The following is a 25,968-nucleotide window of genomic DNA, read 5'->3' on the forward strand; positions in this document are numbered from 1 at the left end:
CCTGTGTTGTAAAAAAAATACAATATAATATATTTTAACTATTAAACCAAATAAAATCATATTTATTCGCTTGCTACATGGTAAAATAAGATGTTACATATACAAGTAGGTACATTACATGCAGCACCCCGCAGAGGTATGCTAATGTTAAACTGTGTTTAGTCTTTACATTATATTACAATTATAAAGTCCAAACGTTTTTTAAAGTACAGTATTCTTTATGTCAAATTATCATATAAAATTATGGTTTATATTTTAAGTAATCTTTAATACATTACATCTTTTAATACATACTCGTACATTGTTTTGTCATTTAAATATTCAATAACTGCATGATAGCATTTTTCTAAGAGAAAGTGAAACAACTTTGATTTAAATCTCTCTATCGGAAGATCCTTTATTTCCGGAGATAACTTATTGTAGACCCGTATTGCCACTGGGTAACAGCTGTCGCTATCTAATGTTGTTGCCATTGCCGGCAGTACCAGTTTATCTGGGTCGGTTTAGTGGTATCTGGGTCGGTTTGGTCGGTCTGGGTCGGTATTAGTCGGTTATACCTAATTTATTTATTTACGTTACCAGAGGGAGACTTTATACAAACGTCGTTTGCTTGGACACCTCTGTCCCATTCATGTTTCTACCGTGAAGCAGTTGTTTGCATGGCTGTGTTTCAAGAGTGTGTAGCCAGAGTGGAATATGGCAGTGAATTTACAGGGTACAGAGGAATAACACCTGAGTCCTCAGGAACCCCCATGCATTGCCAATGCATGGGGGTATCGGGGGCGGAACAGTATACTCTATTATGTGCATGGTACTGCGCATGTCTATAGGCGACGGTTACCACTTTCCATCAGGTGGGCCGTCAGCTTGTTTGCCATTCTAATTGCATAAAAAAATGTATATAATATGCGGATTGTTTACAATCCCAAGCTCACAGGTGATATCCCTTAAGTCTAAGGCGAGTCTGCAATATGGTTACCGAATTGAGATTTGACGTCACTAGCAAGTCGATCGCGACCGACTAGTGACGAGCCTGAACAGTGCTGATTATTCAGTAAAACAAATGCAAGTGGATAAATATAGATAGATAGATAGATACTCTTTGTTTCCTCCAAAAGATTACAATAGTAAACTTATTATAAATATAAATAATTACAAGAAATAATCACAATGAGAAAACAATGGGCTAACTTATCGCTAAGAGCGATCTCTTCCAGGCAACCTTTGGATGGAGAGGAGTAATTATAAACAATTTGGTGGGAGGCACGATGAAAAATTTTGTTAGTTCTAAATATGGGAGATGTAATACATATAATAATATAAAAATTATCCCTACTCATTATTATATACATCTATGTCATACATACAGTGAGTGTAGAAAGTATTCGTACACCTAGGGTTGTAATAAAAAAAATACGAATTTGATAGACTTTCTTTTATTTATCTAATTTAAATCAATACTATTAAATATTTTAACATTCCCGCACTTTGTTTATGATAATTTTTGTTTTTTAATAAAAAAAATTATACAACATAAAAATATTTTTACGTTAACTAAGCAAATAATGACAAACAAAAAGTATTCGTACACTTATAAAATTTGTAAGTAAATGAATATTAAAAAAATATTAATACTTTGTTGGACCACCGTTAGCATTGATGATAGCTTGGAGTCTCTGCGGCATCGAATCAACTAGTTTGAAAATATAAGAAGACGGTATCAATGCCCATTCTTCGCGAAGCGCAATTTTTAGTGTTTCTTTACTCGAAATTGGTCGATTTCGAATTTTATTATCGAGATAATCCCACACATGCTCTATAATATTAATATCAGGTTATTGAGGAGGAATCTCTAGGTATTTTGGAGTGTTAAACAGGATCCATGCTTTAATATTCCATGCTTTATGTTTAGGGTCATTATCTTGTAAAAATATCCAATTATTGTTAAAACCCATTTGAGCTGCACTAAAGAGAAGATTCTCTTTTAAAATATTAATATACGTTTTGTGATCCCTAATTCCATCAATAAATGCAAGTTTTCCCACCCCAAAAGCACTCATGCAACCCCATACAAATACTGACCCACCACCGTGTTTTACCGTTGGACATAAATTTTCTTTCTTATATTCCATATTAGGTTTTCTCCATACCATATGATGTCCATCCGATTTGAAAATATTATATTTCGATTCATCTGAGTAAATAACAGTTTGCCAAAAATGATTTTTTTCATTAATATATTTTTTGCGAATTCTAATCTTTTTTTCTATTAATATCATTTACCCAATACTTTTTACGCGCAGTTCTTCCATGATAATCGTTACTACGTAATACGTTCCGAACGGTACTGACAGAAATATGGCAATCATTGATATTATTAATTTCTTGTAACACTCGAGGGGCACTAATTTTTGGATTTTTTTTTACACAATTTAAAATTTTCCGATCCAATCGAGGCGTGATTTTTGATGGACGCCCCACCTCTGGGTTTGTTTTTTAGTGTTTTAGTAATAGAAAACCGATCAATTACAGTCTGTACGGTTGAACGTGGTCTATTGACAAATTTTGCAATTTCACATAATGATTTGCATTGATTATGCAAATTAATAATTATTTTTCTCTCCTTTTCACTCGTTTCTTTTGCTTTACGACCCATTTTTGTAACTAAACACGTCTATACTTGTCACGAGTGCAACTAAAACGTCTAATATCTATACCTACGTATTAAAAATGACCTTGGCATTGTAGGCATATGAAAAATTCGATTGAATAAATGATTTATACAGAATTTCATTTAAAAAAGAATGAATGTACGAATACTTTTTGTTTGTCATTATTTGCTTAGTTAACATAAAAATATTTTTAAGTTGAATAATTTTTTTTTTAAAAAACAAAAATTATCATAAACAAAGTGCGGGAATGTTAAACTATTTAACAGTATTGATTTAAATTAAATAAATAGAGGAAAGTCTATCAAATTCGTATTTTTTTTTTATTATAACCCTAGGTGTACGAATACTTTTTACACTCACTGTATATGCCAACATATATGTCAACATTACAAGAATTGATTACTAACTTATATGGTGGTGGAGAATTCAGTAAACTGGACTTGTCTATGGCCTTAGGTTATATTGATAGAGCATAGAGTTTCAAAAACGGGTCAACTTTTTATCAGCTTATTGTCAAATTAGCTGATTATACCAGAGGTGATGTATACCAGAAGTGTCAGCTAACCGTTTGCAACGATCTGCTATATTTTTAAGTACATACAATCAGCATCAAATCAGCCTCTAACTGACCATTGTTGAACATAAGCCTCCCATTTGAAGGGGTTTTGCCAGTAGTTGCTACGTTTAACAGGCGGATTGGCCACCGCAGTGTGGCTTTGAAGATGTTTTAAGAGGGACGCTGGTGCCCATCCCTCGCTTTCCCTTAATCGCCTCTTGCGACGCCTATGGGAGAGGAAGAAGCGGCCTATTCTATGCCGGGACCACACGGCAAGTGCATATAATAACTCCATAGAATATGTTAAAAGTGTAAACAATACTACAGATTTCTTATCGCTTGCAATACGGGTATGTAACAATAGCAAGTCCAGACGACGCGGTCGACTGGAATGTAATGAATCAGCGGCCTGTATTTGTTTATTGAATGATAATCGTGACGAATTCAACGATAAATTAGTCACGATGGTTTCCAGGGGGGACCGCGTGGAGGTCGACCTGGTAGGGTATATTGATATCAATGGGGAGGTTAGTCTCCTCAATCCTTTCCCCCCGGCGGCCTGTATTAATTTTATTATCGATGGTTCTTTACTAAGTGACAATAAAAAAATTGCAAATAGAAACGGTTCAAGCTAAACAATTAAAAAAGGTTAGTTTATATATTAAAGGGATGGTATAAAAAGTATATAATAACTACTAAGCTACTACCATATTTTTTATACTGAAATCAGATCTCTTTAGAGAACGGTTTATTATTATTTTGAAATGGTTACTCGATAATGCGGATTATCAGTCCCGTTGCTTACAATATACCCAAACAGGTCGAACTCCCCGTGGCACCCCTGGAAACCATCGTGCTGAATTTCAAGTGTATTTATCACGATGGGCTAACTGATCTGCCTTTTCATCCTCACCTATTACCCCTCACTGGTACCCCGCTAGTATATACTGTTAGCGCAGACGGGGTTACCATTCCATTATCATCCATTAAAAAAAAAAAACACTAGAATGTTCGCGCGTATAGATGCATCAGAATATGGATCATCTAAAGGTCCTGACGCCGCTGTTTTAATTAAGTGGGTACATAGAACAAACATTTATTTCGGTACAAAACTGCACCATTTAAGTGGCGAAAAATCACAGAGCGCGCAATGACGCAACGTAATGCTAAAAATTATCATGCTGAGTGGTAAACGGTCGCAGAGAAGTATATCTTTCTATTACGATTTGATTACGGATATTTTATTGAGATGGTGCATTTAGACATTACAATATGATTAGCTGACTCCACAGCGGACATCAACAGTTTCCTCAACAGTTTAGTACCTTAATATAATAGTATGGTGTTTAGAAAATTATATATTGTACGGAAAGGAAGCATCATCTTTGTAAAGATACGTGGTTTAATAAAATGATAGAAAAGACGCCCAGCTGAGTCTCACTAACTAGTGGGCACGGATTTCTTCTTAGGATTCCAGCCTGCTGCCATACTATAGCCAGGCTCATTGGTTAGTATTGAGGCTGCTAGTCCTTGTTACTAACTATCCCCTCCCCCAGTGATGTATGTGATATTAATATGAATTCAAGTTAATTAGCGGCTCATGACAAATTCACCATAGATAACCATAGGTAACCATAGTAACCATTTGTACGCACCCCAACGCTGCATGCGATTGCGTGCTTGTCGACTACTATCGGCACCGCCGGTTCGCACCTGTACTGCTCAGTTTGCTCCCACTTATCAGGCTATTTCTCTGCTCAATTCTCTGATTGCTCAGCAGCCAGATATTGATATATTTAATGACAAAATAGATATATTTTTAAAATGTTGTACAAAATTTGTAAGTTTGTAAAATAACCCTATGGCTCACACGTTTTGGGAGACTGTAAGTGTGGTGAGTAATTTATAAATAAATAAGAGGTTTCAATGAATAATTATGAAGGAACAATTAGGAGATCGACCTCATACAGTATAATGCTATCAATGGGGACTTGAGTTGGCCAGTGCTAGCAATCCCCTCCCCCGGAAGAAAAGTCTTCTCCGACTGAACTTACTGTTCTGAGATAAGCTTTTGTACTGTACAGATTAAAAATATATTGTGACTGTACTTTATAAAGATTGAGAACTGGTAGGGAAAGGCTAGGACAAAGTGGGCGCGTTACGCAAGCCCGCTGCGCAGGCGCACGCTCGGCCCGCGATGACCGCAGTGCGAATCATGGCGCGAGCGCTGACTACCGCGGCCCTCGCCGCGCTGCTGTGCGTGTGCGCAGCCGAGGATGTCCTCTACGAAATCAGTGGTACAGTTACAGTGATATTAGTTTATTTACTATTTCAGTGAACGCCATATTTTTTTTTATCAATTATACCATCGTGTTCGCGGTTTGGACGTGCATTCATTGCGAAGTATTTTATGCAATCCCTTCGATTCCAATTTTGTCTTTCGTCTTTATTAGTAACAGTTTTAAGTTATTTACCTGCAGTATTGATTAGTAGCGACATACTAGTATTAATTTAAACATTAAGTACTCAAAATACTTGACTTTACTTGGTTTGTATTTTAATATGTTGTGGACACAAGAAAAAGTTTGAAAAGTTGTAAATTTACAACGAAAAAAAAACACATAACTAAAAAAAAATATTTTTTATTGCTTTCACTTCAATAAGGATAAATAAGTGAAAAGTAAGAAACGACTTTACCTTGATCTTGTTCGCATAAAATTTAATCTATTATTAACACCAAATTTATCAAAATCACATAAGTAATTTAAATGGTATGGTGGTACAAACGTACAAAAGTACTAAAAAATAAATTACTGTCAAAAACATAGCCCTTCCTATTTGCTTTGCTGTAATCAATACCATGTTTTAACAGAGTACTTTTTCTAATGCATTAAAATGGAATAATAACTCGTGAGGTAACCGCATACCATTGTTTTAATTATTAATTGAACTTTAAAAAAGGTCGAGCACTAAAGATCATGGAAAGGTGGTAGTGTTACAGGCGTTACTGCCTGGGAAAAGCCACTATCTCAATAATGATAATTATTATACTATCATAATTATCAGACGGAGACTTTGTATAAAAGTCGATAGCTTGCGTACCTCTGTCCCATTCGTGTTTCAACCGTGAAGCAGTTGTGTTTGAATGGCTGTGTTTCGGTTTGAAGGGTGTGATATGGCGTGAATTTACTGGGTACAGAGGAATAACACCTAAGTCCTCAGGAATGACAACGCATGGGGGGTATCATGCGCGAAACTATATACTCGTTATGTCCATGATACTGCTAATGTCAATTGGAGACGGTTACCACTTTCCATCAGGTGGGCCGTCAGTTTGTTTGCCATTCTAAGTTGAATAAAAAAAAAAGTTGAATAAAGTAATGCAACGCGATCCATCACGAAAGTGCCCATGCAATTATATAGAGAGATGCTATTAAACTGATCACACCCACGGAATTGCGTAACACACGCACTTTTGTGTGAATTACAGATGAGTAGTACTTCATAAGCGCTCTTATAATGATATATTGAATGAATATAATATTTTATTTATTACGATTCGATATATATAGCACGATTCAAGTATACACATAGATCTTACACAGTGTGATGGCTTAACAACTAGAGTATATTAAATCTTAAGATCAGACCAGCAAAATAAAAAATGTACACTAGTTTTTCTATAAAATAGATAATAAATGAGTGAATATACTTTATTTGCATTATACAATATAGGGAATAAGCAAGACAATTAATAAATGTAACGATACAGTTGTATAAGTACAGTAAGGCGGTCTTATTGCTGAGAGCAATTTTTACAAGATAGCTTTAGGGTAATGAATTAATTATGGTACAAATAGGCATAATAATATTGTATAATTAAGAAGCGTCAAACATTAAGTTAACAAGAAGCAGTTGTGTTTGCATGGATAAGTTTCGGTTTGAAGGGTGGGATATGGCGTGAATTTACTGGGTACAGAGGAATAAAACCTGAGTCCTCAGGAATGGCAACGCATGGGGGGTATCATGGGCGAAACAGTATACTCTGTTATGTCCATAGTACTGCTCATGTCTATAGGCGACGGTTACCACTTTCTATCAGGTAGGCCGCCCGTCAGCTTGTTTGCCATTCTAAGTTGTATAAAAAAAATATTAAGAAAAATAATTACAATTATCTATTTTCAAATTTAAAAAATTAAATTAATAACTATATACAATATATAAACCTATACATATATGTTAAATATGTACCTCATAATAGAAAAAGACATAAATTTACATTGCTATAATATATAATACTGTGCCATGCCTGTATTATTGCATTGCCATGGCATGGCATAGTAGCATAACAGCAGAGTAAAATGTGTGCAATTTTATATATACACTTGTCAATTACCAGTACTTGGACGCTTTTATAATATATCCTGCCATAGCTCGGCATGGTTTTTTTTTTTTATACAACTTTAAATGGCAAACAAGCTGACGGCCCACCTGATGGAAAGTGGTAACCGTCGCCTATAGACATGAGCAGTACCATGGACATAACAGAGCATACTGTTTCGCCCATGATATCCCCCATGCGTTGCCATTCTTGAGGACTCGGGTGTTATTTCTCTGTACCCAGTAAATCCACGCCATATCCCACCCTTCGAACCGGAACACAGCCATGCAATTACAACTGCTTCACGGTAGAAACACGAATGGGACAGAGGTACCCAAGCAATCGACTTTTGTATAGTCTCCATCTGGTGGTACATTATAAAAGTACCTAGTCACTTCTTTCAAATATTAACCATCCTTTATTATACCACTCATATTGTGTAAATGACACGCTCGCCCGGCGCCCGGCGCCTGCGCACGTAATGTTACTTATTACAATATTATACCAATGCATTTCATATGGTACTTTCACACACATACACACGCACACTCACGCGCCGGTGCTATTGTAATACCGCGGACTAATTATATTTGCCTTAACTATGACCATCAGTAAATAATACGTAACAACCTGTGGGCACAGTGGTCAGATATTTTTTCTTACAACTTAGAATGGTGAACAAGCTGACGGCCCATCTGATGGAAAGTGGTAACCGTCGCCTATAGGGGGGAAAGGGACTGTTAGTAATGGAGACTGAGAATCCCATTGCTAGCAATATACCCAACCAGGTCGACCTCCTCACGGTTCTCTCTGGAAACTATCATGGTTAATTCCTGATGAAGTCATCATGATGGGCTAACTGGTTTGTTTTCATTCTCATCAATCACCCTTCACTGGTGCTCCGCCAGCGTATCCCGTTAGCGCAGGCGGGGTTACCATACCATTTTCACCCATCAAAAAAAAACCATCGCCTATAGACATGAGCTGTACCATGGATATAACAGAGTATACTGTTTCGCCCATGATACTTCCCATACGTTAGCAGATTAGATAGATCGTTAGATCGCTACCAGTGTTGAGAATTCCACTGTCAAACTGATTTTCCTTATTATAATATCACTATTTTTTTATTCTACGGCTCGACTAAGGGAACTTATGTGCGAGAGACGTACAAAAGCGTCCCTCTCAAAGCAGCTTCAAAGCATAACTGCATTTGGCAACCCGCCTGCCAAGCGTGACAATTACTGGCAAAACCCAAGGGGTTTTATAGGGGAGACTTATAAATCAGTAGTGGGCAATTAACGGTTAATATAATAAAACAAATATATATATATATATATATATATATATATATATATATATATATATATATATATATATATATATATATATATATATATATATATATATATATATATATATATATATATATATATATATGTATATATATATATATATATATATATATATATATATATATATATATATATATATATAATAAAGTAAATACGATAAGAAAATGTAATGTTTTCTTTGAGATAGAAGTGTAATCACTCTAGTATGAATGAAAAATTAATAAATGTAAAAAATTAATAAATGAAAAGTTAAAAAATGTAAGTATACTGTGCTTGATTGTAGCTTTGTAGCTTTTTATTTGCTTTCTTTTATCGATACGCAGTTTATGATAGTCATTTTATCAATTCATAATTGGTGTTGTAAACTTTTATTTGAAAAAAGCAACAGCTGCATTTCTTACCCGTTATTCTCATCTGAAATTACATTCCGAACTGGACGGTAGATTAATAATTTTGCTATACTATCAGGGTTTAAACACTTAAGTACTAATACAATAAAATTATAAATAAACGATGTCTATACATTGGAGATGTTAAAAAAATTATCAAAAAGGTTTTAACGAGACTAATAGAAGACAGACATATATTTTTTTTTTATTTTGTGTATTTTTATGTTTGCTCCGGTATCACACAAAAACTACTACGCTAAATGGAATGCGGTTTTCACTATTACATTCCTTAAGGACTAACCTAAAAGCTGATATGTGTTTTATTTTAATACGCCCTCTAAAATTGGTATACTTCATTGATTGTCCCACTTTTGATATCCGCGCGTACGTATTAGCGATCAAAAAGATAGTAACAAATAAGCCTTCGAACGGTTTCTGTGTAATTGTGAGTGTTGGACGACTGGCAGGAAAGTGTACTTTAGACTGGGCTAGTAGTATAGTGTGTTTGTTTATATGTTACCTTTTGATGTAGTACGTAAGATAGAACTATAAAAAAGCCACTTTACTGGCTTTTAAATACATTTTTAATTCTCTTTAAGACATACACTAAACTGTTTTTTATTACATACATTTTCCGTATGTATTTGCCAATTAATCACTATGTTTATATAAACACCTATATTAGGCCATGCCCACCTGAGAATAAGGAGCGAAGCTTTTAGCTGGATCCATACATACTTGAGAGACATTTGCGCCTTATTTAAAGGGCCAGGTACCCCTGTAAAATAATTTAAATATATTTTCTATCACGACGGACTAACAATCCTGGTAATGCAGACAAAGCCGCAGTAAACAAATATATATATATATATATATATATATATATATATATATATATATATATATATATATATATATATATATATATATATATATATATATATATATAAGTAACTTCCTCTTCGTCTTCTATCTCTCACTTTCCCTTTAAATATATTCTTGCTGTTTATTTTGATTGAGTTATAAATAGATTTCTATAAGGTTTGAACACAGTTTATTATTTGATATGCTAATATTATATGTATTTATTTATATGTATTTATTGTAAAAAATTTACAAATATTTCTATAGTTGTTAATTAATTATTGTCATATGTTAATTATATATAAAATTTTATATATTTTATATACAAATATGTTAAAAATATAATCTATCTATTATACACACACTTAACATCTACGTGCTACAAATATCAAAAACAAGTCCTTGAAAAATTATTCAAAGATAGAAAATTATCATTATTTATTTATATTATTTATTTTGTGTACATTTATTATTATATTAGTCTTATTTACTTATAAGTATATGTTCATAATGTTTGAATAACTTAAATATTACTTTATGTTCCCTCGATTTATGAATGCACCGCCTATCTATTCCTCTGTTTGCCCAATGGTAGAGAACACTGTCCGGTGTTAGGTTTGCTAAATGTGTATACATACACTGTGAACTTAGATTATATAGATAGAATGTCTCCATACAAATGCTTCGAGAAAAGCGAGTCGACTTTTTCGTACAATTTTGCGTAACAAATAGTTATGAGTGATTCCTTTATAACTTCTATATTTACTTTATCTTATAATTTTTGCAATTTTTTAACGTGTTAACACTGATTTTATTTATTAAATAATATGCCAAGATACATTGTATGCGTAAGTATATAGAACACTGGTAAAAAAATGAATTAGTTAATTTGACAATTAGGTTACAAACAGTTGACCCATTTTGGAGGCTCAAAGCTCTATCTACATAATCTAAGACTGTTGATTAAAATTTATACAAATACCACAGCAGCTTGCATCCCTACGTTACGTGGCAACTGTTGCCTACAGTGACATAATTGTGCACGGAAAAGGCATTAGCAGCGTCGCTTTCTAGCCGCCACAGTGGTCCGACCAGTCCTTTCTAGGCGTGTGTCCAATCATTTCCTAGAGCGTGCAATATTTCTATATTTATACATAATGTTTAATGTCGCACGCTGATAATGTAGCTTTCTATTGGTGAAAGAATTTTTAAAATCTAAATTGAAAGATTATATATAATATAAATTTTAAATTAAAGGATAATATGAAAATATTTTTATTAAAACGTAATTACAAGCTTTTCTGAATACCTAGTCAAAAATGTGATTATACTGGTCATTTGAAACGCAATATAAAAAAGAAATTACAATTAGATACAAAGTGTCAAACACTAACCACTTACCAGAACTAAACTAAACACTAACCAGAGGGAGACTTTGTACAAAAGTCGATTGCTTCTCTACCTACCTCTGTCCCATTCGTGTTTCAACCGTGAAGCAGTTGTTGCATGGCTGCGTTTCGGTTTGAACGGTGGGATATGGCGTGAATTTACAGGGTACAGAGGAATAACACCTGAGTCCTCAGGAATGGCAATGCATGGGGGGTATCATGGGCGAAACAGTATACTCTGTTATGTCCATGGTACTGCTCATGTCTATAGGCGACGGTTACCACTTTCCATCAGGCGGGCAGTCCGTCAGCTTGTTTGCCATTCTAAGTTGAATAAAAAAAATCTAACAAACAACATAGGCGTTATTTAAATTATTACTTGTCAAATCAAGTGCATTGTTGTAAATATTAATGTTTTAATTCTAATATTATGAATGGATAACAATAAAATATTAGGAGTACAAATAAGTTTCCGCCGTTTTTTAACACAAATTAAATATTTATTATAGAAGAACGGTAATATAGATTTATATAAAATATTGCCCATCACTTGCAACCACTTTTTCCCATCTCTCAGGCAGCATTCGAATTCCACGTCTGAAGAACTCCTTGTCTTTTGAGGCTATCCACGAATCAACCCAATTTTTGGTATCCTCATAAGATGTAAACCGCTGCGTCGTCAGAGCATGTGCCATGGACCGAAACAGGTGATAATCGGACGGTGCAATGTCTGGTGAATACGGCGGGTGGGGTAACACTTCCCAATCAAGTGTTTCCAAGTACTTTTTTACGGGAGCCGCAACATGTGGACGAGCATTGTCATGCAGAAGAATAATTTTTTCGTGTCTAGAATAGTATTGAGGGCGTTTTTCTTTCAGAGCTCGGCTCAATCTCATCAATTGTGTTCGATAGAGGGCTCCAGTAATTGTTTCGCTCGGATTAAGCAACTCATAATACACTACACCTAGCTGATCCCACCAAATACACAGCATAAGTTTTTTTCCGTGAATATTCGGTTTTGCTGTTGATGTTGACGCGTGGCCAGGTAATCCCCATGATTTTTTTCTTTTTGGATTGTCATAACGTATCCACTTCTCATCACCAGTTACGATACGATGTAAAAAACCCTTTTTTTTATGTCTAGCTAGCAGCATTTCACTTAAGCATAATCGGCGTTCAATATCTCTCGGCTTTAATTCGTACGGAACCCAATTTCCTTGTTTATGAATCATTCCTAATGATTTTAAACGATGTGAGACTGCTTGCTGAGTGACTTCTAATGTTAGAGCAAGTTCTTTTTGTGTTTGAGATGAATCCTCCTCCAATAATTCCTCCAATTCTGCATCCTCGTAAATTTTTGGCCTTCCACTGCGATCTTTGTCTTCTACGTCGAAATCACCGTTTTTAAACTTTTGAAACCACTCTCGACACGTTCTCTCACTCAAAGCACCCTCACCATATGCTTCTACGAGCAATTGATGCGCCTTAGCAGCAGATTTCTTTAAATTAAAGAAGTAAATTAATATTTCCCGCAAATGACGCTTATTTGGCTCAAATTTTGACATTTTCAAGTTATAAAAATTATATTTTACCAATATCAAATCAATAATATTAATAGGTTATGTTGGTCTTGAATGTCGAAACTATTTTTTAAGCCGGTTATCATCTGCGAAAGCTAACCGAAACTCCGTGCCGCGCCATCCACAATAAAACGGCGGAAACTTATTTGTACTCCTAATATATATTTGTAAGTTTAGATATTCGGGGTAAACTTCGGTATTTCTTTTGCTATATATACATCGGTTGTTTTTTTTTTTTGTCAATTCATAGCAGGCTAGTGTATAAAAAATGTTATACGGCCGTATAACCCTACTCAATTCAGATACAACCTGCTCGCATACTTTCTACACAAACTGTGTCGAACATATATTCTAGTAATGTAAAATTTGTCATTGATAAATAATTGACATATCAAACATTTTCTATACACTAGCCTGCTATGAATTGAGGAAAAAGCATCTGATGGTGTATCTTTCGTCGTCTTTTTACTAATTATATTTGCATAAAAAGAAAGGAGGCAACCATATGATTTACAGTTTTTATTTTATCATTCCTTCTATGTAATTCCTTGTTCTTAGAAGGTATATTGTTAGCAATGGAGCTATGCTAACAAGCATCTTGCTTTTTTTTTTGATGGATGACAATGAAATGATAACTCCGCCTGTGCTAACGGGATACGCTGGCGAAACACCAGTGAAGGGTGATAGATGAGAATGAAAACAGGCCAGTTAGCCCATCATGATGAATTCATCAGGAATTAACCATGATAGTTTCCAGGGGGAACCGCGAGGAGGTCGACCTGGTTGGGTATATTGCTAGCAATGAGATTCTCAGTCTCCATTACTAACAATCCCTTTTCCCCCTACAAGCATCATGTTATTTTTTTCATTATAATGTAACTGTTGTAAAGAACGATACATCACTGCAAAAGACAGAAAACTAGAAGTAAAACCTATAGTTTAGCTGATTGATTTAGCGTGTTCCACGGATACCACCTGTTTCATGCCTATTAGATAACGGTTATGATTTTCCATCAGGTAGGACGTCTGGTTTACAATTCCAAGTTGTTTTTATACCAAAATAAACACGGATACATTATCAAACTCGATCTTTCGGTGAATAATTAGAGAGAGAAAGATAAAAGTAAAACTGACTTCCTATCTCATTTATTTCAGTTATTTTTAGCTACAAATTTAACAAATAAATATAGAAATATAAAATTAGATATTATTTGGCAAGATATTCATTAATTAGTTATTACGTATTATCTAAAAATTCTTGCATTCTCGGCCGTAATGCTGACGTTGACCTAGACTAGTAACACTGGTTTTTAGTCAAAGGCGAAACCGAATTACCCACATTTAATTACATAATACATCTTCGCATACAAAATAATACTCAGAGATATGTATGGCTTCTTTCATTTAAGAGTTTTTGTACAAAAGTCGATTGCTTAGGTACCTCTGTTCCATTAGTGTTTCAACCGTGAAGCAGTTGTGTTTGCGTGGCTGTGTTTCGGTTTGAAGGGTGGGATATGGCGTGAATTTACTGCGTACAGAGGAATAACACCTGAGTCCTCAGGAATGGCAACGCATGGTGGGTATCATGGGCGCAACAGTATACTCTGTTATGTCCATGGTACTGCTCATGTCTATAGGCGACGGTTACCACTTTCCATCGGGTGGGCCGTCAGCTTGTTTGCCATTCTAAGTTGTATAAAAAAAAAGTTTCCTCTTGTCAGTGCAACCAAATTATGCATCCTCTTCCAGCCAGCTCTATCCCAGGCCATATCCTTGACCTCTCTATACGACATGATGCCTAGTGTTTCCTTTACCTGTCCCATGTAGTTATTCCTCGGTCTTCCCCTTTCCTCCTTTGCCCTCTATTTTATGTATGACTTATATGTATTATGTATATGTATGGCTTACGGAACTGAAATACATACATTTCCAAAACATCTTCATTTTGGATTTTATCACGCGATGAGACAAATTATAAGGCTATCCCTATGTAGTATAAGTTAGCCATAAGTTGATTAATAAGTATAAATAGGGCCCCATTGCCCGATACCAAAATAACATAACGCTATACAGGACGCAAAATGAAGTGACGACCTCAAATGGTGCTGGGAGTCAGTGGGTGGCTCAGGACGTTCCTTATGCTAGCTTATGACAGGGCCGGCCTTAGTGAACCTTGGGTCCTGAGCAAATTTTTAATCCATTTTCATGTCACTCACCCCGATTTCGCAACTTTTTTTATGCAACTTAGAATGGCCAACAAGCTAATGCCCACCTGATGAAAACTTTTTTTTTAATGGGTGACAATAGAATGGTAACCCCAGCCGCTCTATCGGTATACTCGTACACTGGCGGGGCACCAGTGAAGGATGATAGGTGAGGATGAAGCAAGTTAGCCCATCTATATATATATATATATATATATATATATATATATATATATATATATATATATATATATATATATATATATATATATATATATATATATTGTTAGTGCGTCAACAACAATGTTTACCAACGGAATGTTAAACGATTACTTTAATGAACAAATTCAAATATAAAATACCATGATAATATTTTACTTGCACAATATAGAATTTTATATAAGGCGTGGTAACACATATACCATAGACTTGATAGTCTCGACGATGTTATGACTTTCTAATGGTTTGCTTGCTTTGCGCTACTGCTCAGTACAGCGCTGCCACTGGTCATAATAATTGTACATACAAATATTTACCAACAAGACTAGTTGTTACATGCGACGTCGTTCGCGTGACCAGGATATTTAATTGTTCACAGGAAAATCAGGGCTACACTAGAGCAAATAGGTACAGTTTAGGATCACACAATAAGCCACTAATAGTTTTTCATAGGGGGATGGAACAATCCCCCCTATCTCCCTATGAAATCCCTAGGGGGGGATTTCATAGGGGGATAGGAGGGATTGTTAGTAATGGAGACTGAGAATCCCATTGCTAGCAATATACCCAACCAGGTCGACCTCCTCGCGGTTCTCCCTGGAAACTATCATGGTTAATTCCTGATGAATTCATCATGATGGGCTAACTGGCCTGTTTTCATTCTCATCTATCACCCTTCACTGGTGCTCCGCCAGCGTATCTCGTTAGCGCAGGCGGGGTTACCATACTAGCAACGATTACTAGCAACGGGATTCTCAGTCTCCATTACTAACAATCCCTTTCCCCCCAATGGTAGCCTATTCTATGCCGGGACTATACGGGAGCTTTTTAAGAAGTAAATTTATTTTTTGTTATATATGTTATGGATTTGGTATAAAGAAGGATTAAAGGTATATGGTGGCCAATCAACAGACTCCAGTCAGAAGTATAAAATAAATATTAGTTATTGTTTAATTTTACCAGAGGGAAACTTTGTACAAAAGTCGTTTGCTAGGGTACCTCTGTCCCATTCGTGTTTCTACCGTGAAGCAGTTGTGTTTGCACGGTTATGTTTCGGTTTAAAGGGTGGGATATGGCAGTGAATTCACAGGGTACAGAGGAATAACACCTGAGTCTTTAGGAATGGCAACGCATGGGGGTATCATGAGAGAAATAGTATACTCTGTTATGTCTATGATACTGTTCATGTCTATAGGTAACGGTTACCATTTTCCATCAGGTGGGTCATCGGCTTGTTTGCCATTCTAAGTTGTATAAAAAAAATTCTTGTTACAGATGATCTTTACTACCAGATGCCGCCTCTGTTCCACCTGGACGATTACAAGCAGTGTCTGGGGACGCACGGCGTCTACTGCCTCGGCAGCTTCGAGCTCTCCGCCGAGCCTCAGCACCAGCTCTTCCAGATCATGCAGGTTCGTATATTAATACATTGCAACAGTTGCCGTATATATATATATATATATATATATATATATATATATATATATATATATATATATATATATATATATATAATCTTAATTTTTCATTTTTCTAAATTTCTATTGTAGGTAGTATATTCATTTATTTGTAACATCATTGTATAAGTAGGTTGATATTATATATATTATATTTATTTATAGTATATGTATTTATGTAATATTTTATTATGTCTCTTAATATTTTATTTAACTGTATATTTGTTTATGCACACTAAATATTAATAGTTGTAGCTCTTCAGCTGCTCGCTAACGACATGCTTTCTAACTGTATCGGGTTGACTGAAAGAGATCTCTGTCAGAGATAAGTCCACGCTTGCTCACAATATTTATAAATGCATTAATAATGTAATTTATAAGTGCAATAAATTATATACATACATACATCATTCACACATTTAGTTTGTTCGTGAGGAAAGACGGCATTCAAAAACTGCCGCTAATTAAGGGTTCCGAATTGATCCCGAAACTAGTCGAGCTTTCTCGACCTAATTAACCAGCACGTATGTTGAATCGGTAGTAATTACATTAAAATATAGCAACTTTTGTTGGATAATCCGCCTGGGGCGGTTGAGAGATTAACTAACAACTGTTGTACCGAGTTATGCAATTTCCTAATATCGCAAACATGCATATGGCGCGCCTGACAGTAAAGTTACAGCAACACACGAACTATTCTATAGATGTTTTTTTATGCAACTTCGAATGGCAAACAAGCTGACAGCCCACCTGATGGAAAGTGGTAGCCGTCGCCTATAGACATGAACAGTACCATGGACATAACAGAGTACACTGTTTCGCCCATCATACCCACAATGCGTTGCCATTTCTGAGGACTCAGATGTTATTCCTCTGTACCCAGTAAATTCACTGCCATATCCATACCATATGGTATAAATAAACATGGCAGGCCACAACTTTCACTTCAATATGTGTGATCATATTCGGACATGGTGCTCTGCTTGTTTGTGAGGGAACATCTTCAGTAGCAGTCCGGCCAGCCAGAGTAATATATCACAATGTTTATAAATTTATTATCTATGTAATTTACAAGTACAATTAGGAAATATATATTCCTTGATCGAAACCTTGTAAGTATGTTTAATTCTTTGGATTTTGAAGGAGCATGCAATTTTAACGCAGTCAATCCATACTAGACCAGACCACGTAGTCTACCATGAAATGAATTTCCGAATTTTCGCGCTCAATTTCGTGTTTTGTTCGTACCGAAATCGAGCCAGTAAATGGAGCTTAACATTTCGTTCATCATAAATCCTATCCTAATAGTTGAAAGGAACGATATTTTAACATTTTTAATAATTTTAAACGGCATGTATTATGTAATTTTAACATCAAATTTCTGTTTCGTTCGTCCCCGAAATTTCGGAAATCATTTCATGGTAGGCCTACTGATACATCGTTCGCGCCTTTCTGTTTTTTTTTTTCAATGTCTTCTAAGATAATAATTCTTAATTTAAATTAAGTTTATTCTTTTAATTTTTTGCGACTTTTTCACGCATTTATGTCTAAAATTTTTAACTGATTATCACAACGTTTTTTTCCAATTGACAGGGTTTACTCCAGCGTTGGTTCCATTTATATATTAAAGTTACCGTTTTTATTTACGGAGTAAATAATTGCTTGTTGCAACACAGGGTAGGTACCTATCTATGGTATCGTCGTTTATCGGTGCGTTCACGATTGCGCGTTTACTGCGGAGAAATATATTTGGTCGTTTATAAATCGTTATAAAATAACAACAGATCGCAAGTACTCGTAGCGTGCCGGGCTGCGGTTGCGGCCACAGCCTGCAGCAGGTTCGCGGTGCTTTCGACACATCGTGCAACCACGTGTCTGCGGCGTTTAGTAACTCACTGTTTCATCAATTATGTATTTGAAGCGGCGCGGCGGTGCGCGCGCGCACCCGCGGCCCGGAAAACCGGTCAACTGAGAACATAGCCTGCGTTTTTGTCTCCGCTTTCGAATAATGCATTTCTTTATAATATTTATAGTTTGTTGCAACGATTGAACCGAATCGGATGGTGTATCAAATAGGTTAGGAAAAACTGTCTTCTTCTATGTACTGGTGATTCTAAATCTTTGACATCTTTTGTAACTAATAGTTGAATAGTCCAAAAAACTATGGGTCGATGACAATAGAAAATTTTGACTCTCATGTACCTACAAACTGGCCAGGTGGTAACGGTCGCGTCGTGTTAGTTAGTATGGGAAGTATAGTATTATTAGTTAGCATAGTTGATTTTCTATCCACGTTCCTTTGGATATAATATTCAATTTCACAAATAGACACTCCATTAAAAAAGTGTCCATGATTTATATTTCCCGGGGTGAATTCTAGTCTACGATGTATTTTGGTGTCAAGATCGAGGCCATAATGTCACACGCGATTGCTTCTGATTACATATTGGCTAACGACTGTTGAGTTTCTTGCGGGCACTTCTCAACAGATAACAACCTTCCGAACCCTACTTTAGAATAAAAAAATGACAATTTAGAAGTGCTTGTAAACAAGTCTATTTGAATATTGAATTAAATGAATTTGTTATGGAATGAGCTCCCTGCCGAGGTTTTCCCAAGAGACTACAGCATGGGGTTCTTCAAAAGGGGGTAAAGAGGTTTCTTCAGGGTCGGCAACGCGCGCGTAATACCTCTGGTATTGCAGGCGTTCATAGGCTACGGTAACCGCTTACCATCAGGTGTTGTTAACCAGCAGGCTTGTTTGGCACCTCAGTGGTATATAAAAAGAAAGAATAGATATAAAAGATGATTTGAAAAAACTGAATTAATAATAATAACTGAAACAATCAAATTAATTACCTGATCATCAAACTAGGATACCCAGCGTTATGAGGAATTGGCCAATGGATTATGTAAACAACACCAAATTAGAAAAAAATATCTCCTACTCGTGACCAAATGACCAGAGAATCCGATTTAATAATTATTCTGGGTGCTTTTTGCTAAAAAATTAAGTATATATTCTTTTTACAAATAAACAAATCCGAAGAATTCGCTGGGTAATCGGTCAATTGCTTATATCAATAATTATGAGCCGTAGTATTTTAGAACGTATTAATTCAATTGCATTATTTTTTATGTTATTCAATATATTTTTGCACATTGTACACCCATTTTGACGTTGCTTTTTTATTTGCACTAAATGTCACATAATACGTAAACAAAATCCTTGTATTCAGAGAGAACTAAACCATACCATAACAGTCGTCTACTGTCCACTGCTGAACATTTCCCTCCCCCTATTTTGTTTGTCTGTAGTTGCCACGCTTGGCAGGCGATTTAGAAATCGCAGTTAAGCTTTGGTGATATTTTAAGAAGAATTCTGATGCCCATGCATCTACGTCCTCTACTCTCTTTAGAACGGGAAAAGCAACGCTGACCTATTCTATGCCGGGACCACACGGCTGTAATTCTGCGAGAAGTTACAGAAAAATAAATTCTACATTTGTCTGTGTACCAAGTGTGACCATACGACGTCCGTTACCTGATCACCGTCTAGTTGCACATAACACTTTCTCCATACATTTTGCAAAACTGCGCTTTGTGTCCTTAGAATATGGTATAAATTAAATTTAAACCTACTGTCGTTTAAAATTATGCAGTTTTTTATAAACATTTACATTTAATTATGAAACAACCAGAGTAAGTACAAGTATTATATGAATTACGAAAGGAATCTGAGCTAAAATATATGCGTGACGGATTCATCTAGGTTAACTGCCCAAGTTGATTTTTTTTATTTAATTAGATAGGTACCTACAATTTTTTCCTACATATCACAATAAGTCTATCTAGTCTTCTAGCTAGAATATATTTATGAAAAACTAGTCAGGTTAAGTTGTATCTGGTTCTATCTGAGGGCATACAAGTAACCTATGTCGAAACAAAACTCACGCGCAAAACTAACTGACCAGTTACACCGAACTCTACTAATGTTTCTACCGTGAAGCAGTTGTGTTTGCATGGCTGTGTTTCGGTTTGAAGGATGGGATATGGCGTAAATTTACAGGGTACAGAGGAATAATACCTAAGTCCTCAGGAATGGCAACGCATGGGGGATATCATGGGCGAAACAGTATACTATGTTATGTCCATGGTACTACTCATGTGTATAGGCGACGGTTACCACTTTCCATCAGGTGGTTCGTTAGCTTGTCTGCCATTCTAAGTTGTATAAAAAAATATGTTAAAAGTTTAGAGTTTAAGATTATAGGGAAATATCTTCATTTCATACATACATCTTTGAGGTACATGTATGAATATATAGAATGTTAATTGACGTAACCATCTTAAAACGGGTGTTACTAATTATTATATTATGATATTTGTAGGATTGATAGTAGGGTTCATCTTGTAAATAAATTTAATCAATAATAATAAAATAAACAATAATTATTTTACAATAAAACAAATAAATTTTTAAATATAAATATTTAAATATAGAGAGTTTTTTGTTAATATGGACAAAGTTAACAAAAAAACTCTCTAGTCGCTGGCCCGTGCGCGGGATGCGCGCGCAGCCAACAATCACAAAGCGCCTGCGCGACCTGCGCGCGCATCTTGCGAGTGAGTCCCGTGACCGAGCGTTATGATATAACAAAACGTTAGTTTGTCTGCTTGTTTTTAAAACTCAATTATATTATAAAAGTTGACATATATTATAAACATTGGTGAGTACTATCTCACCATATATTTAATTAATTAATAATTATGCTCGAGCACGTCGAAGGGACTTTTTCTATGTTCCGTTGAGAAGAATCGAGCTAGCAAAATGAAATGAAAGATTAGCCTGTCCTTTTTCACTAGCACTGACTCTGCTTAAGGGTGTGACACTGCTAAAAAATATGAGACACTTCCTATATATGTATTTTTTGTTGTAATTGTGTTTTTCTGGCAATAAATATTTTCTATTCTATTTTTTTCTAGTATAAATTAAAATAGAAATATCAAATGAATTAATGAATGAACTTTATTTGCTCGAGTACAGGTTAACACATTAAAAATTTTTAATGTTAAAGTCTCTCTGCATTCAACTGTGTGGCGCGCAAATATTTTATTCAAAGCTCCAGTTCTAGCCGACCCGTTCCCTGGGCCATACTAGTTCATACCGCATCACACGTAGCCGTCTACTCGGCCAGTAACGGTTACAAATAAACAATAATTTGGAAACACTAATAAAACGTGCGTTTCGGTAACACCACGCTTGGGAAACGTAAAATCTTAATTCGCATTAGATAGTAACAATTATATTTATCGGCAGACTCCACTGACGGTTGTCCGGCACTTTCGTTATCTTTTAATTATCTTTTACACGCAACTCAGGCCGTGTGACTGCGATATGTAGATTGATTTGTGATGGAATTTGTATTTCTATTTTGCAAAACCACCTTTTAATTTCACTATATATTTATTTTAATTATATTTTTACACACATAGTCGCACATTGGACGCTTGTTGTAACGGAAGAGAGCGAGGACAATTTTAGAGTTGACATATTATAATATTAAATTTGGTGTTTCCAACAATTTGGAAAATCTTTTGTTATCTGAAAGGATATATTCACAGATTGATCCCTTAGAAATTATATAAAAATCGGTTTTTTAGTTTGAAATCAAAATTCAGAGATAAGTCCTTCCTTGCTAACAAGTTGTTAAACTAATCGTCGCATATATTGTTTAAGTGCAATAAAGAATATACCATATATTATAATAACTGTTTTTTTTTTTTTCATAATTGAAACTGGAGTTTTTCGTGAAACAAACAGCAACCTGTCTACGGTCAATTCAGTTATCACTTTGTTCATGAATGAAGGAATTTTATTTACTAACTATTGCCGGTCGCCAGTAGCAGACCTTAGAATCAATTACAATTGCTCAGCAATATTTACCATTACATAGATGTGTAAAAGTTTTTTTTTTTTTTACAATTACTAAAATAATACAGTCATAATAACATTAATAGAAATGATTAAATTACAATTAATTATATTTTTACAATGTCAAACAGTATCATAAATTACAATTATTTAAAAGGTCTTTTACAGAATAGAAACAATTAATAATTAGCTATTCAAATAGTTTTAAATTGTGTGTCGGTTAAACTTTTAATTTACACTTTATAAGTTCTGTTGAAGCAAAATACACCAAGAATAATGTACTAATCTCGGTCTATGTTGCAGCGTTACTCGGCGAACTGGGTGGACAATTTCAACCACACCCGTCTGCACCGGGGGCTGTGCGTGAGCCGCCGGTGCCCGCGCGACACCAGCGCCCTCTACCAGCGCGCCCACAATGACAGCCACCACACAGAATCTTTGGATACGTGGTGAGTTATTTATTGTAATATTAAAATTTGGGTAAAATTATTTTGAAATAATAATTAAAGTTGTGTGGAGACTTTGTACAAAAGTCGATTGCTTGGGTACCTCTGTCCCATTCGTGTTTCAACCGTGAAGCAGTTGTGTTTGCATGGCTGTGTTTCAGTTTGAAGGGTGGGATATGGCGTGAATTTACTGGGTACAGAGGTATAACACCTGAGTCCTCAGGAATGGCAACGCATGGGGGGTATCATGGGCAAAACAGTACACTCTGTTATGTCCATGGTACTGCTCATATCTATAGGCGACGGTTACCACTTTCCATCAGGTGGGCCGTTAGCTTGTTTGCCATTCTAAGTTGTATAAAAAAAAAATAAAGTTTGAACGATAAATGGATGATGTTCATGACAATTTTCTTATTTATCTCAAATGTACAGGAATCATCGTTATATTATATACTTATTATAAGTTGTTACTTATTATATACATTTTGTTTTAATGGATGATAATGGAATGGTAACCCCGCTCGCGCTATCGGTATACACCGGCGGGGCACCAGTGAAGGATGATAGGTGAGGATGAAAGAGCCAATCGTGATAAAAACATCTATTCACAGGAATTCAGCATATTGGTTTCCAGGGGAGACCACGTGGAGGTTGACCTGGCAGGGTATTTTTTTTTGGTGTGTGAAAATGGTATGGTAACCCCGCCTGCGTTAATGGGATACGCTGGCGGGGCACCAGTGAAGGGTGATAGATGAGAATGAAAACAGACCAGTTAGCACATCATGATGAATTCATCAGGAATTAACCATGATATTTTCCAGGGGGATCCGCGAGGAGGTCGACCTGGTTGGGTATATTGCTAGCAATGGGATTCTCAGTCTCCATTACTAATAATCCCTTTTTCCCCCGGCAGGGTATATTGGTAGCAATGGGACTGGTAGTCCGCATTACTAACAATCCTCAGTTTTGTTTTGTATTGTCCATTTTATTTGTTTGTTGCTTGTTAAGAATACGGTTCAATACCTATAGGTTTTTTAATGGGTGAAAATAAAATTATGACCGCGTTTGCGTTATCGATGTACACTGTCGGGGCGTCAGTGAAGAATGATAGGTGAGAATGAAAGCAGGTCAGTTAGCTCATCGTGACGAATTAAACAATTCATAACCTGGATAGTTCCCAACGGGAACCGCGTGCAGATCAATCTGATGGGATATATTGCAAACAATGGTGCTGTTAGACCCCATTACTAACAATCCCTTTCTCCCTAGTACTTATAGTTTTTTAATGGATGATAATGGAATGGCCATCCCGCTTGCGCTAACGATATACGCTGGCGGGGCATCAGTGAGGGATAATAAGGTGACGATTAAAGCAGGTCAGGTAGCCCATCGTGGCGAATTGCACTAGAATTAACCACGAGGGCTTCCAGGGGGAACCGCGTGGAGCGCGACCTGATAGGGTGTATTGTTGGCAATGGGGCAGTTAGATCCCATTACTAACAATCCCTTTCCCCCATTAAAAACCGGTTAGCTTCGAATCGTTTATTAGCACATTTTAATCGCGATGCATAATGATATAATGATGCGTGCGAGGTAATACGCATTACTAGCAATCCCTTTCCCCCCAGTACTTGTAGGTTAGGTACATGCACATTGACACAATGTAATATAAAGTTGGTTTTATTGATAGGTACATTAACTGTAATGGACATTTTATGTTTATTATAATAAATAAATAAAATAAAACACTGAAGGTACATTAACGTGTTCATAAAAATCTTACAGGTAAACTACGTCTCGAGACACTAAATAAATTTTAAATAAATCAAAATACTTTTTATTTAAAAAAAAGACTTATTAACAAGCATTTTTGAATAGTAAAATTTTTTATGAAACGACTGCCCAGTTCGGAATTAAAATTTCAGCTGAGAAGAACGGACAAGAAACACAGTTAATTTTTTTTTTTAAATAAAAGTTTACTACAAAATATTATAAACGGATAAAATGACTATCACAGTCTTCGTATGTTCTACGTATTGATAAAAGAAAGAAAGAAAGAAGACTCTACTTAGTGTCATATAATCTTTAATGTGATCGCTGTGCCCTTCAAGGGTTCATGTTGATTCTGTAACTTTAATGCTTAATGTTCATTTTTTTTATACAACTTAGAATGACAAACAAGCTGACAGCCCACCTGATAGAAAGTGGTAACTGTCGCCTATACACATGATCAGTACCATGGACATAACAGAGACTGTTTCGCCCATGTTACCCTATTAATATATTGCGGGGTAGGGGAAACAAGCTGACTAAAAAAGACACAATGTTCTCACAGATACATTTTTGCTCATTGTTTTTACTGATGAATGAGTGTTTGGTATTTCTGTCTATTCAATGTTAAGCATTTTCTATTTACATGTGGAAATATTGCTGGTTTGTATGTTGTTTATATGTATATACTAAGTGAAATAGTTCGTTATCGTCGCTCGCATCTGAGTTATGCACCAGACAATTCTAAGATA

The 25,968-nt window shown here is 35.6% G+C and overlaps 1 protein-coding gene across 1 annotated transcript in view; it reads left to right on the top strand.

Annotated features, from left to right (window-relative positions):
- Positions 1-5,411: 5,411 nt before the first annotated feature.
- The window catches only part of LOC113515902 (nose resistant to fluoxetine protein 6-like), a 37,326-nt gene continuing 16,769 nt past the window's right edge, over positions 5,412-25,968 (top strand). The window contains exons 1-3 of the mRNA XM_052895726.1: positions 5,412-5,525; positions 16,884-17,020; positions 23,304-23,449. Coding sequence (XP_052751686.1) covers positions 5,426-5,525; positions 16,884-17,020; positions 23,304-23,449 — 383 coding nt within the window. The 5' untranslated portion in view covers positions 5,412-5,425. The remainder of the gene's footprint in view (positions 5,526-16,883; positions 17,021-23,303; positions 23,450-25,968) is intronic.

The sequence above is a fragment of the Galleria mellonella genome, unplaced genomic scaffold (assembly GCF_026898425.1).
Source record: "Galleria mellonella isolate WM207_F2 unplaced genomic scaffold, CSIRO_AGI_GalMel_v1 utg3070, whole genome shotgun sequence".
Classification (NCBI taxonomy): domain Eukaryota; kingdom Metazoa; phylum Arthropoda; class Insecta; order Lepidoptera; family Pyralidae; genus Galleria; species Galleria mellonella.